Source organism: Capricornis sumatraensis, chromosome 16 (genome assembly GCF_032405125.1).
Source record: "Capricornis sumatraensis isolate serow.1 chromosome 16, serow.2, whole genome shotgun sequence".
Taxonomy (NCBI): Eukaryota; Metazoa; Chordata; class Mammalia; order Artiodactyla; family Bovidae; genus Capricornis; species Capricornis sumatraensis.
The window spans coordinates 74,457,995-74,471,052 of record NC_091084.1 but is presented as its reverse complement, the minus strand read 5'-3'; the positions used below and the strand labels follow the sequence as shown (position 1 = coordinate 74,471,052).

The window sequence follows — 13,058 nt, the reverse complement described above, 5'->3', positions numbered from 1 at the left end:
TGAACTGTAAAATCTTCTAGATTTCTAGCAGTTTTCATAGCACTGCTAGTAAATTGATACTAAAAGGTTTTTTGAAGAACCATGTTTCAATGACTCAGGAAAAAAATTCCTCTGTGTCTTTACGTAAGAGATATTTTAGCTGCTATCTGTATATATGTTAGTCAAACAGAGTCAGGAAATCTACACCAGTCTGAGTTTAAGGAACAGATATCTTGTTGCATTTTCCACACCATCAGCAAATTCAGAAAGGCTTCTCAAAAGACCAGGTTTAAAGATATCTGAGACAGGGATATCCCAGCTTAAAATTTAAGACACTAATTGGCCATTATCTTTTCCAGATGGAAAAACCAGGCCAAGGGAAAGATCTGAGGCTCTCCGTTTCACTGTGGGCAACAGTTCCAGGAGGGCAGCAGTGTACTTACTCAATCACTCGTGGCTCTGGGGCTCTGCGTACCACCTGCAGAGAAACGGTCAGATATTATTTCTGAATGATTCCTAATCCCCAGGGAGGTTTCCTTGCAGAATTATGGTATCCTTTCATTCCTAGTTAAAACAAAGCAGGTTTAAAACTATCCCTGTTTTATTCTAAGCTCTTAGTATCCCATCAGAAACTTCTGGTTCTACTCTTCTTAGAACTACTCCAGAGTGACTAGTAGGCAGTAAAGGATGACAAAATTAGAATTAATATGTTTTCCTAGCAGTAAGCACTCTGAAGAAAAACATTCTTTCCAAGGGATTTTTAAAAATAGAAGACATACTAGGAAATACGAGGTTTTAATCATTATTTATGCAATCATTACTACAGCAAGATACCTGATTTTTAGCTCCTTTTCCCCATGTTATTAAAAACAGCAACTCTTCCCCGTTTCTTACATTTTTCCCAGTGGGATTAAGCAATTCAGTAGCTAAAATTTCAATCCAATTCCATAGATATTTGATACACTAGCATTTTTAGGACTGTTAGAACTTAGATGGAGAAGGCAATGGCACCCCACTCCAGTACTCTTGCCTGGAAAATCCCAGGGATGGGGGAGCTTGGCGGGCTGTAGTCTATGGGGTCGTACAGAGTCGGACACAACTGAAGCGACTTAGCAGCAGCAGCAGAACTTAGATAACTAATGCAAACTCTAGTCATGGTATCGGAGAAGGCAATGGCACCCCACTCCAGTACTCTTGCCTGGAAAATCCCACAGATGGAGGAGCCTGGTGGGCTCCAGTCCATGGGGTCGCTAAGAGTCAGACACGACTGAGCGACTTCACTTTCACTTTTCACTTTCATGCACTGGAGAAGGAAATGGCAACCCACTCCAGTGTTCTTGCCTGGAGAATCCCAGGGACGGGGGAGCCTGGTGGGCTGCTGTCCATGTGGTTGCACAGAGTCGGACACGACTGAAGCAACTTAGCAGTAGCAGCAGTAGTCATGGTATAACCTCTAATCACAGAACATCTCCTTGGCAAAAAAAAAGGCAATTATATATGTCTATAAATTGGGGGAAGACTACTAAGAATTCTCAGACATACTAAGAAATTAATACTCCACGTTTCATTATTACTATAGGCCTTTCAGTTCTCTATTAGTGAGCTTATTCAATCACTATTTATTTGAGTGTCTACTATGTGACTGTTGCTTTTATAAATAAATGTTTGTTACTGCTGAAGAAGAAACAAGAATTTACCTCCTGGGGTTCTTTGAACACAAACTGTCTGTCAGACAGATGCTGCTCCTTGTTCATCCAGGTTTTACCAGGTCTCTGTTGAAGATTGTTCTCAGCAGTGGGAGCTGAAAAGAGAGAAGATTCAAACCTTAACATTAATTAAAAGAGAACGATACTGGTCCACACACATACACACACAAAAACAGGAGCTCCCCACAGTTCCTTGCCTGGCTGAGCAGTGGCCCGGCTCTTAGCAGGACCAGCCCAGGCTCCCTGCACTCGGGCTCGCCGTCTTTTGTCCTCCATGCTGACCGAGACTTCTACTGTTAGCTTTCAGAAAATTTCATTTCTGATTCAAACTACACAATGGTATCTGTTTAAAGGAAAAAAACCAAACAAACATGCTTTAAGTTGGGGTTGTGAAAGCTTTGACTTACCAAGCTTTGACTATAATCCTTTCAAGTAGATGAGATGACTTAATAGCAATCAGTGCTTCTACATAAAATCAACTCTGAGATCACAACATCTCAATCAGGAGCCTACTAAGTTACTTGGGGATGCTGCTTTTAATGTTTATCTTTTGCAATGTTTATCTTTTAATGATTTAGCTTATTGAAGTACTTTCACTTCATTCACAAGAAAGTAGATATTAAGAAATTCTATAACCAGGATCTACCATAAACCACATTATTCTTATTAGTCCCCCAAGACAACAACACAACAGAACTGTGATATGCCACCTACATGAAGATTCAGAAATAGGCTAAAACTCAGTTACCCAGGGCATTTCCATACTCCATCATCACAGGCTGCATCAAACTTCCCTTGAAGCTTGTCACCTATGGCCTGTCTCAGAAGATTTGATGTTGGATGGATACAGCTGTCTGTCACTGAAACAAGCTTTGTAGAAAACGATGATAAACAGATATGTAAGGGCCACTAGGTTAAGTGGTTCACCCAATGTCACTCAGGAAATCAACAGGTAATTAACGATCAAATTTTACCACGTTCCAGTCTTAAGTAAAAAATCCACACCATAATGACCAGTAATTAATCTGACATTTTTGCCAATAAAAGTCTAGCCCACATCAAAAACAGAGCAAACACATCGGCAAAACCAAACCAAATCAAACGAGAACGGTGCGGGCACATACGGACGTATAGTCCATTTTTTCATAGGTCCAAGACAACTTCACTCCAAAGTTCTCAAAGGTTAACAGGCTCTTTTTAATAGCTTGTTTAGCCTACAAATCCCCAGCCCCACCCCCAGACTTTCTGATTCAGTAGAACTAAGCTGGTCTTGGGAATCTGTATGTTTAACAAATTCTCCCAAGTGATAAGCATGTAAGTTTTCTTATTTAGTAAGTGGACAGAGGACGGAGGCTGCCATCTGCCCACAGAGTTAAGGGCAGAACCAAATACCTACTCTCCAGTCCCACATGATTTGTAGAGGAAGCTTTAAAACCGTAACGCGACAACCAGCTATCATTCTTGCTGTGTTCACAGGGGAGCGATGTGTTGTTACGTGCGCCGCACGGCTGCTGAAAATACAGATTCCAGAACCCCATCCCAGACAGACTGAATCTGCGGAGTCTCGCAAACTATTAACTAACCCCCACCTTCCACGCCGAGATTCTTTACCCGAATTAAGCACGAGAACCCCGCTTCCAGGGCCAAGAGCGAGCGCTCCGGCGGCAGCCAAAGGACTCGCTTTGAATCCGAATCTGACCCTTCCCAGCGGCGTGGCCCGAGGCAAATGCCTTCCCCTTTCCGAGTCAGTTTCCTCCTCTGTCAACAGAGGAGCCAATACCTCTTTCACGGTCCGAGTGAGAATTAAGCGATGCTCGAAGGTGAAAGAGTCTGGTCCTCTCAATAAGGCTTAAGCAACTTTATTTTAGACCCGTTTCACCCCACACACACCAACGGGAGGCCCTGAATGAAGCCCCCTGAGGAAGGGACCGCAGGACGGTCCCCACAAGTCGCAGCGACAGGCCGGGAGGCCGCACCTGCCAGCGGAGCTGGGCGCGCAGGTTTTAAAGCCGCTCTTGCGAAAGCGAACCCCGCGCTGCCTCGGGCCTGCTCTGCCGCCGGCGGTCTGTGGGAGTCTCAGGACCCCGGCCCGACTCCAGCACTTCCCCGCCGCAGGCGCACGGCAGCAAGCACGTCCTATGACGTCACGCGCCGCCGCCGCCGCCTCTTCCGGCGCCACAGCCCGGATCTCCGGGCGGCTCGGCGTCCCTCGAGCCGAAAGGGCCGTGTCTCTGAAGGTGAAGATGGCAGCGCCGGGGTTCGAGGGGAACCCAGAGATTAAGGGTGCGGTGGAGCCCCGTTAAGTGTGGGCTGTGGCGATGGTGAGGATGAAGACGTTTCTTCGGCCGAAGTCCCACACCCCTAACCAAAGACGAGAGACTTCCAAGCGCCGGCTACTTTGGTCCGTCCCGGAAGAGCGACCGAGCCCCAGCGGAAGGGCGAAGGCGTTGGGGGACCTGGTCATGGTGCGCTGAGCAACAGGGTTTGACTTTTATCCTGAACTCCACTGAGAGTCTGAGATGCACCTCGTTTGTTTTCCCTGCAGCCGGTGCAGACTTCTATCATAGTACTGAGAATAGGTCCGCGCCCTATTTGCAAAGTTTGCTTGAGAGAAGAGATCTGAGTTTCAGGCTATACACCTTTATACTTGGTGTATAATCTAGGTCGGGTACCCTGCTTTTTTATGAAGTGGGCATAGCTTTTCTGTAGGGAGGATTAAATGAGATAATGTATTTACAGAATTTAGCACGATGCCTGGAACACAATAGAAACTTAATAAATGTTAAGTGTCTTCAATCTGTCTGAGTTCTGGAGAAACATCTTTAAGTGGCCGTGTTAAATCATGTACCTTACAGTGTGAAGGCTTCCCTGGTGGCTCAGACGGTAAAGCGTCTGCCTGTGATGCCTGGGTTCGATCCCTGGGTTGGGAAGATCCCCTGGAGAAGGAAATGGCAACCCACTCCAGTACTTTTGCCTGGAAAATCCCATGGACGAAGGAGCCTGGTAGGCTAGAGTCCATGGGGTTGCAAAGAGTCAGACATGACTGAGTCACTTCACTTCACTTCACTTTACAGTGTGAAAATAGCAGAAGTAGTGCTAAATTAACTACACCTTGTGCAAGTTATACTGTGGAAGTATTTAAAATAAACGGTGTTATATAGTGCTTAACCTGCAGGAAGCTCAGTATACCCCATCAACAACCCTACGTTGTTGCTACTATCATATCTAATTTCACAGCATCCGTTACTCTTTATTATACTTTGTGACATTGAAGGGGAAAGGATTTATCCTTGAACTGAGAGGAGAGAAAAGTGGTAAGGCCGGACTATAATTTTTATCTTTCCCCCATCCCATAAACTAAGGCTTAGTTTACCCATAAATTAAGGTTCTTAGTGGTAACAAACCCACTTGCCAATGCAGGAGACATGAGACATGTGGGTTTGATCCCTGGGTCAGGAAGAGCCCCTGGAGAAGGAAATGGCAAACCACTCCAGTATTCTTGCCTGGATAATTGCATGCACAGAGGAGCCTGGCAGTCTGTAGTCCATAGGGTCAAAAAGAATCAGATGCAATTGAAGTGACTTAGCCCTGTCAACCGGAGAAGGCAATGGCACCCCACTCCAGTACTCTTGCCTGGAAAATCCCATGGATGGAGGAGCCTGGTGGGCTGCCGTCTATGGGGTCGCACAGAGTTTGACACGATTGAAGTGACTTAGCAGTAGCTGTAGCAGCCCTGTCAACAAACAACTTGTCAGTGTCTTCTTCTGGCTCAGGAACCTTGTCTCTAATTCCAAAGGATGTCATCTCTTTCTTTTCAATGATTGTGGTTTTAGAATGGAAAGAAGTCCTGGTCTGTTCTCCAAGTAAAAGTTCTTAAAAATCACTTCATGGTCCACTTGCACCCAAAATAACCTTTAACAGATTTAATAGAATCACCTGTATTTCTACCAAGTGCCCAAGGCAATTCTGATGCACAGAATGTTTGAAAACCTTTGGGATGCATGTATGGTGACAAATATGTTCCAGGTTTTCTGGGACTGAGGGGTGCCCCTAGGACGCAAGAGTTTAAGTGCTAAAGCTGGGCAAAGAACCCTGGGCAAACAGATGGCAGGTCACCCTAGATACATGTGAGTATATAGCTTTCAAAAGATGTTCCTGATGGCTGTTGGCATCCTGGGTTTCCTCATTTCTGTTTGCAGTATTTGTGTTTTTGCTTTCGTGGGTGGTGGTGGAGACCATGGAAGAGACAATAAAGGTAGGGGTGCTTTGCCAGTCACCAGTGTGTTGACTCAGCCCCAGTCCTTTTCTGCCTTGCTTGCAATACTGGAACGTTTTTTTCTTGCCATTTGTCCCAGTATTAAGCTTCATCAGTAGAGGATGCTGGAGGGACATTAGAATGAGAAGGAGCTCTTTCCCCTGATTCCAGGGTGCTCCTCTTAGCTAGCTCTTCAGTACATGGTAGCCTGATGTGATTGGCACCTCTCTGCTGTGAATTAGTTGAATTTACAGCCTTGTTAACAACTCTTGTGAAGTTGGCATCATCTTCAACTGGAAGAAATGGGATTCCAAAATTTGAAATAGGGAACATCTGCTTGGACCCAGGTGAAATTGACCATATGGAACTCCCAAGCCACCCTGAACCTCCCTTGGCAATGGCAGCAGTTTGCCCTCCTGTGTCTGAGGAGCCTGGTTACCCTCTGCTTAAAAGCCCCGTAAAACCCTCCGCTGGAGCAGACGACGTGGAAAGTACAGCGCCGGTCTGTGCTTCCTGATGGGTTGGGAGCGCTTCTGTATTTGTGCCTGCCTTCGTGTTCTGCCTCAACATCAAGGTAGGTAATGGCTATATATTAGAGTTTCCCTTTACCCCTTGTAAGTGAAAAAAGTGAAAGCGAAGTCGCCCAGTCGTGTCCAACTCTTTGCGACCCCATGGACCTTAGCCTACCACGCTCCTCCATCCATGGGATTTTCCGGGCAAGAATACTGGAATGGATTGCCATTACCTTCTTCAGAGGATCTTCCCAACCCAGGGATCGAACCCAGGTCTCCTGCATTATAAGCAGACGCTTTACCGTCTAAGCCACCAGGGAAGTCTTACCCTTTGTAGGTAATCCCTAAATTCCCTCTGAATCACTGTATGATTTCTGTCTCCTCTTTGAGTCCTGACTGTTACGATGTGCTTGTGATGGCAGGGGCGGGAGCAATAGCTAGCAAGTGGCTGGCTCCATGGTGGGCCTTCCACTGTAAGGGCAGGCCTTAAAACTGCCTCTGATTTGCACCCTTGTCATCCCTGACCCTTTACTCTTGCACTACCCTTCTTGGGTCTCTTCCCCTGAGACAACCCTCCTGAAGCCCCAGTAGGTTTTTGCAGAATCCACTGGCTTGCCTGAACTCCAAAACCAGCATTTCTCAGCATGTGGTTAGACGACCATCTGCTCTGGAGTCAGTAGGGGATGCTTATAAATATGAAGATCCCAGGTCCCCCAGATCCGGAGTTCGTGGATCTGGGGCAGGGCCCAGCAATTTGCACTTTCAACAGTGCCTTGTCTCACTTTGTAAGGATTTTCAAAAATTCTCTTCACCCTTTGCTGCTGCCTGCTCTCTTCAACGGATTAGTCTTCTGCCCAACATTTATCTTCGCCTCGGGATGGAAAAACTGATAGGTACTTTAAACACTGGTAGCTCTTAAGAAATCATTCTGGGGAAGCCGCACACCACAGCTTGTTTTCAGTGGCTGATTGTTACCGCAGACTCTTGCCAAACATTAAGTCCTGTGCTGCCTGTAGAGCACCTGCTGCTGAGTTCTGTGAAAATCCAGTCCAAGGCAAATGATGGCCAACACGCTAATAGCTCTCAGTGAAGATGTCATAAAGATATTCCCAGCTCCTGTCTCAGCTGCCAGAGGCTCAGCATTTCCCGACTGGAGGCCCGAGGGTGTGTGCATGGAGGTTTTCAGGTCTCTGCCAACTTTACACCATGATGAGGGGGAGAGGATGTTTCCTCAAACTCTAGACAGGAAGTCCTCCTGTCCAGTGCCCAGCATGATTGTGGATACCGCCAGAGATATGAACCGCGGTGTAAATGACTTGTTGCTGTTGTTTAGTCGCTAAGTTGTGTCTGGCTCTTGGGAACCTGTGGACTGTAGCCTGCCAAGCTCCTCTGTCCATGGCATTTTCCCAGGCCAGAATGGGTTGCCATTCCCTTCTCCAGGGGATCGTCCCAACCCAGGGACAGATCCCAGGCCTCCTGCATTGCAGGAGGATTCTTTACCATCTGAGCCAGCAGGGAAGAGCAAGAATACTGGAGTGGGTAGTCTAGTCTGTCTCCAGGTGATCTTCTGACCCAGGAATCAAACCAGGGTCTGCACTGCCAGTGGATTCTCTACCAGCTGAGCTACCAGGGAAGCCCCTCCTTGTTATTGAATAGTAGCAAATAATATTATTTGTTAACATTTCTTGAGAGGTTCTTTTTTAAAAACACATTTATTTTTATTGTAACAAAGTGACTTGTACACTTTTAAAGCTGAAAACTGAGCAACATCTTTCCAGTGAAACAAACAAAAAAAATTTTTTTAAACGGGAACAAAATTACAATAGAGAATGTCAATTGCAAATAAGATACTGCAGGTTCTGCTGATTCTCCCATTGAGTGGCAAGGCTCCAGGCATCATTAGGAGAGAATTCTATTTTAACAGTATCATCTTAAGCTGCAAAGATGTCCATTAACCATCACAATTAAATATGCCAAAGGAGAAGCCATGTCGTCAAAGTGCCCACTTAACCCACCCAAACATCTTCCACATCAAGCACTGCACCAATTATTTTCATGCTTACACCAGTATACTTTTCAGAACAATCTTGTGATGTAGGTAATATGTATCTTTTATTTCTTATATATAATATAATGAGAAATATTACCAAATAGTCCCATTTTCAAAGGCGAAAACAGAACCATCATGCTTCATGATGTCACCAAGCTGCTGCTGCTGCTGCTAAGTCACTTCAGTCGTGTCCGACTCTGTGCGACCCCATAGGCTGCAGCCCACCAAGCTCCCCTGTCCCTGGGATTCTCCAGGCAAGAACACTAAAGTGGGTTGCCATTTCCTTCTCCAATGCATGAAAGTGAAAAGTGAAAGTGAAGTCACTCAGTGGTGTCCAATTCTTAGCAACCCCATGGACTACAGCCCACCAGGCTCCTCTGTCCATGGGATTTTTCAGGCAAGAGTGTACTGGAGTGGGGTGCCATTGCCTTCTGCTAGTTCTGTACAAATGCATGGTAGAATGAAAGCCAAATAGAAAAGGCATGACTGTTCCCAAATGATACATGGAGCCATTTCCCAGGACCTCGTAGCTGATTTCTTTCAGTGATTACAAAACTGAGGAGTTGGTAGCAATATTTTCCAGCAGACCCTGGGTTATGCGTCATTCTTAATGGCTTTATCTACATGGCCTAGCAGATTCCTCTTTAGAGTTACCTAGTCTTCAGAACTGTGTGAACTGTATTATTTCAAGTGTATGAACTGTGTCTCAGCCTATTTCCTTGGTGAATAACTTCAGAAAGGTTACTTAAGCCCTTCCAACCTGAGTTTCCTCATCTGTTGGGCTGTGTGAAGATTTGCTCATACATTCACTAATATACTTATTTAATCAACTAATAATGAGTGCTGACTATAGGCAGCACCATGCTAGATGCGAGGGACAAAGTTGTGGTCAAGACAGACCTGATTCCTCCCCTCACGGAGGTTATAGTCTAGCAGGGGAGGTAGACATTTAAAAACCAGATCTTACAGTTGTATTTTGTACAAGACATGGGGGACCTAACCTAGTCAGTACTGTCTGCATTGTATGCTGAGTCCTGGTTGATGGGGAGTTCTGATTTGGATCTGATTCAGCAGGTAGGTCAGCAGTTGGTGCTTGGCTGGTTCAGATTAGTACTGGCTCCATGTGGTCTCTCATCCTTGAACAAGCTCACTAGGCATGACCTAATAGTGGTGTCAGGGGAGGTGTATGTAAACACACATGGATCAGTTCAGTCAGTTCAGTCGCTCAGTTGTGTCTGACTCTTTGCGACCCCATGAATCGCAGCACACCAGGCCTCCCTGCCCATCACCAACTCCCGGAGTTCACACAAACTCATGTTCATCGAGTCAGTTATCCCATCCAGCCATCTCATCCTCTGTCATCCCCTTCTCCTCCTGCCCCCAATCCCTCCCAGCATCAGTCTTTTCCAATGAGTCAACTCTTCACATGAGGTGGCCAAAGTACTGGAGTTTCAGCTTTAGCATCATTCCCTCCAAAGAACACCCAGGACTGATCTCCTTTAGAATGGACTGGTTGGATCTCCTTGCAGTCCAAGGGACTCTCAAGAGTATTCTCCAACACCACGGTTCAAAAACATCAACTCTGCGGTGCTCAGCTTTCTTCACAGTCCAAATCTCGCACCCATGCATGACTACTGGAAAAACCATAGCTTTGACTAGACAGACTTTTGTTGGCAAACTAATATCTCTACTTTTCAATATGCTATCTAGGTTGGTCAAAACTTTCCTTCCAAGGAGTAAGCATCTTTTAATTTCATGGCTAAAGTCACCACCTGCAGTGATTTTGGAGCCCCCCAAAATAAAGTCTGACACTGTTTCCACTGTTTCCCATGAAGTGATGGGACCAGATGCCATGATCTTCGTTTTCTGAATGTTGAGCTTTAAGCCAACTTTTTCACTCTCCTCTTTCACTTTCATCAGGAGGCTCTTTAGTTCCTCTTCACTTTCTGCCATAAGGGTGGTGTCAGCTGCATATGTGAGGTTATTGGTATTTATCCCAGCAATCTTGACTCCAGCTTGTGCTTCTTCCAACCCAGCGTTTCTCATGATGTACTCTGCATAGAAGTTAAATAAGCAGGGTGACAATATACAGCCTTGATGTACTCCTTTTCCTATTAGGAACTAGTCTGTTGTTCCATGTCCAGTTCTAACTGTTGCTTCCTGACCTGCATACAGGTTTCTCAAGAGGCAGGTCAGGTGGTATGGTATTCCCATTTCTTGAAGAATTTTCCACAGTTGATTGTGATCCACACAGTCAAAGGCTTTGGCATAGTCAATAAAGCAGAAATAGATGTTCTTCTGGAACTTTCTTGCTTTTTCCATGATCCAGCGGATGTTGGCAGTTTGATGTCTGGTTCCTCTGCCTTTTCTAAAACCAGCTTGAACATCAGGAAGTTCACAGTTCACGTATTGCTGAAGCCTGGCTTGGAGAATTTTGAGTATTACTTTACTAGCATGTGAGATGAGTGCAATTGTGTGGTAGTTTGAGCATTCTTTGGCATTGCCTTTCTTTGGGATTGGAATGAAAACTGACCTTTTCCAGTCCTGTGGCCACTGCTGAGTTTTCCAAATTTGTTGGCATATTTAGTGCAACACTTTCACAGCATCATCTTTCAGGATTTGAAATAGCTCCACTGGAATTCCATCACCTCCACTAGCTTTGTTTGTAGTGATGCTTTCTAAGGCCCACTTGACTTCACATTCCAGGATGTCTGGCTCTAGGTGAGTGATCACACCATCGTGATTATCTTGGTTGTGAAGATCGTTTTTATACAGTTCTTCTGTGTATTTTTGCCACCTCTTTTTAATGTCTTCTGCTTCTGTTAGGTCCATACCATTTCTGTCCTTAATCGAGCCCATCTTTGCATGAAATGTTCCCTTGGTATCTCTAATTTTCTTGAAGAGATCTCTAGTCTTTCCCATTCTGTCGTTTTCCTCTATTTCTTTGCATTGATTGCTGAAGAAGCCTTTCTTATCTCTTCTTGCTATTCTTTGGAACTCTGCATTCAGATGCTTATATCTTTCCTTTTCTCCTTTGCTTTTCGCCTCTCTTCTTTTCACAGCTATTTGTAAGGCCTCCCCAGACAGCCATTTTGCTTTTTTGCATTTCTTTTCCATGGGGATGGTCTTGATCCCTGTCTCCTGTACAATGTCACGAACTTCATTCCATAGTTCATCAGGCACTCTATCTATCAGCTCTAGGCCCTTAAATCTATTTCTCACTCCCACGGTATAATCATAAGAGATTTGATTTAGGTCATACCTGAACGGTCTAGTGGTTTTCCCTACATTCTTCAATTTAAGTCTGAATTTGGTAATAAGGAGTTCATGATCTGAGTCACAGTCAGCTCCCGGTCTTGTTTTTGTTGACTGTATAGAGCTTCTCCATCTTTGGCTGCAAAGAATATAATCAGTCTGATTTCGGTGTTGACCATCTGGTGATGTTCATGTGTAGTCTTCTCTTGTGTTGTTGGAAGAGGGTGTTTGCTATGACCAGTGCGTTCTCTTGGCAAAACTCTATTATCCTTTGCCCTGCTTCATTCCATATTCCAAAGCCAAATTTGCCTGTTCCTCCAGGTGTTTCTTGACTTCCTACTTTTGCATTCCAGTTCCCTATAATGAAAAGGACATCTTTTTGGGCTGTTAGTTCTAAAAGGTCTTGTAGGTCTTCATAGAACCGTTCAACTTTAGCTTCTTCAGCATTACTGGTTGGGGCATAGACTTGGATTACTGTGATATTGAATGGTTTGCCTTGGAGACAAACAGAGATCATTCTGTCATTTTTGAGATTGCATCCAAGTACTGCATTTCGGACTCTTTTGTTGACCATGATGGCTACTCCATTTCTTCTGAGGGATTCCTGCCCGCAGTAGTAGATATAATGGTCATCTGAGTTAAATTCACCCATTCCAGTCCATTTTAGTTCGCTGATTCCTAGAATGTCAACGTTCGCTCTTGCCATCTCGTTTGACCACTTCCAATTTGCCTTGATTCATGGACCTAACATTCCAGGTTCCTATGCAATATTGCTCTTTACAGCATTGGACCTTGCTTCTATCACCAGTCACATCCATAGCTGGGTATTGTTTTTGCTTTGGCTCCATCCCTTCATTCTTTCTGGAGTTATTTCTCCACTGATCTTCAGTAGCATATAGTAGGTCAGGAGGGGTGGCAGTGAGGAGAAACCCCTCGTCCAAGGTAAGGAGCAGCAGCTGCGCTTTGCTGAAGCAGCTGTGAAGAGATACCCCATGTCCAAGGTAAGAGAAACCCAAGAAAGACGGTAGGTGTTGAGAGAGGGCATCAGAGGGCAGACACACTGAAACCATACTCACAGAAAACTAATCAATCTAATCACACAGACCACAGCCTTGTCTAACTCAGTGAAAGTAAGCCATGCCGTGTGGGGCCACCCAAGACAGGAGGGTTATGGTGGAGAGGTCTGACAGAATGTGGTCCACTGGAGAAGGGAACAGCAAACCACTTCAGTATTCTTGCCTAGAGGACCCCACAAACAGTATGAAACACACACAAGACCTCTCCAGTCCCAGGCTTGGAAG

General features: G+C 45.2%; 1 protein-coding gene and 1 non-coding gene across 5 annotated transcripts in view; both read right to left on the bottom strand.

The window, feature by feature from the left end:
• Positions 1 to 3,788, bottom strand: part of ALKBH3 (alkB homolog 3, alpha-ketoglutarate dependent dioxygenase) — a 42,805-nt gene extending 39,017 nt beyond the window's left edge. The window contains exons 1-5 of one of the 4 annotated variants that reach the window (XM_068988683.1): positions 3,662 to 3,788; positions 2,434 to 2,555; positions 1,883 to 2,028; positions 1,677 to 1,780; positions 423 to 457 (exon numbers count right to left, since the gene is read on the bottom strand). In XM_068988683.1, coding sequence (XP_068844784.1) covers positions 423 to 457; positions 1,677 to 1,780; positions 1,883 to 1,961 — 218 coding nt within the window. In that variant the 5' untranslated portion in view covers positions 1,962 to 2,028; positions 2,434 to 2,555; positions 3,662 to 3,788. Of the gene's footprint in view, positions 1 to 422; positions 458 to 1,676; positions 1,781 to 1,882; positions 2,029 to 2,433; positions 2,556 to 3,296; positions 3,420 to 3,465 lie in introns of those variants that run through there. The other 3 variants (XM_068988684.1, XM_068988682.1, XM_068988685.1) reach the window with 3 other exon arrangements.
• A 2,912-nt stretch (positions 3,789 to 6,700) lies between these two features.
• Positions 6,701 to 6,772, bottom strand: TRNAY-AUA (transfer RNA tyrosine (anticodon AUA)). The gene has a single exon. It is a non-coding gene; the product is annotated as a tRNA-Tyr (tRNA).
• Positions 6,773 to 13,058: the final 6,286 nt, after the last annotated feature.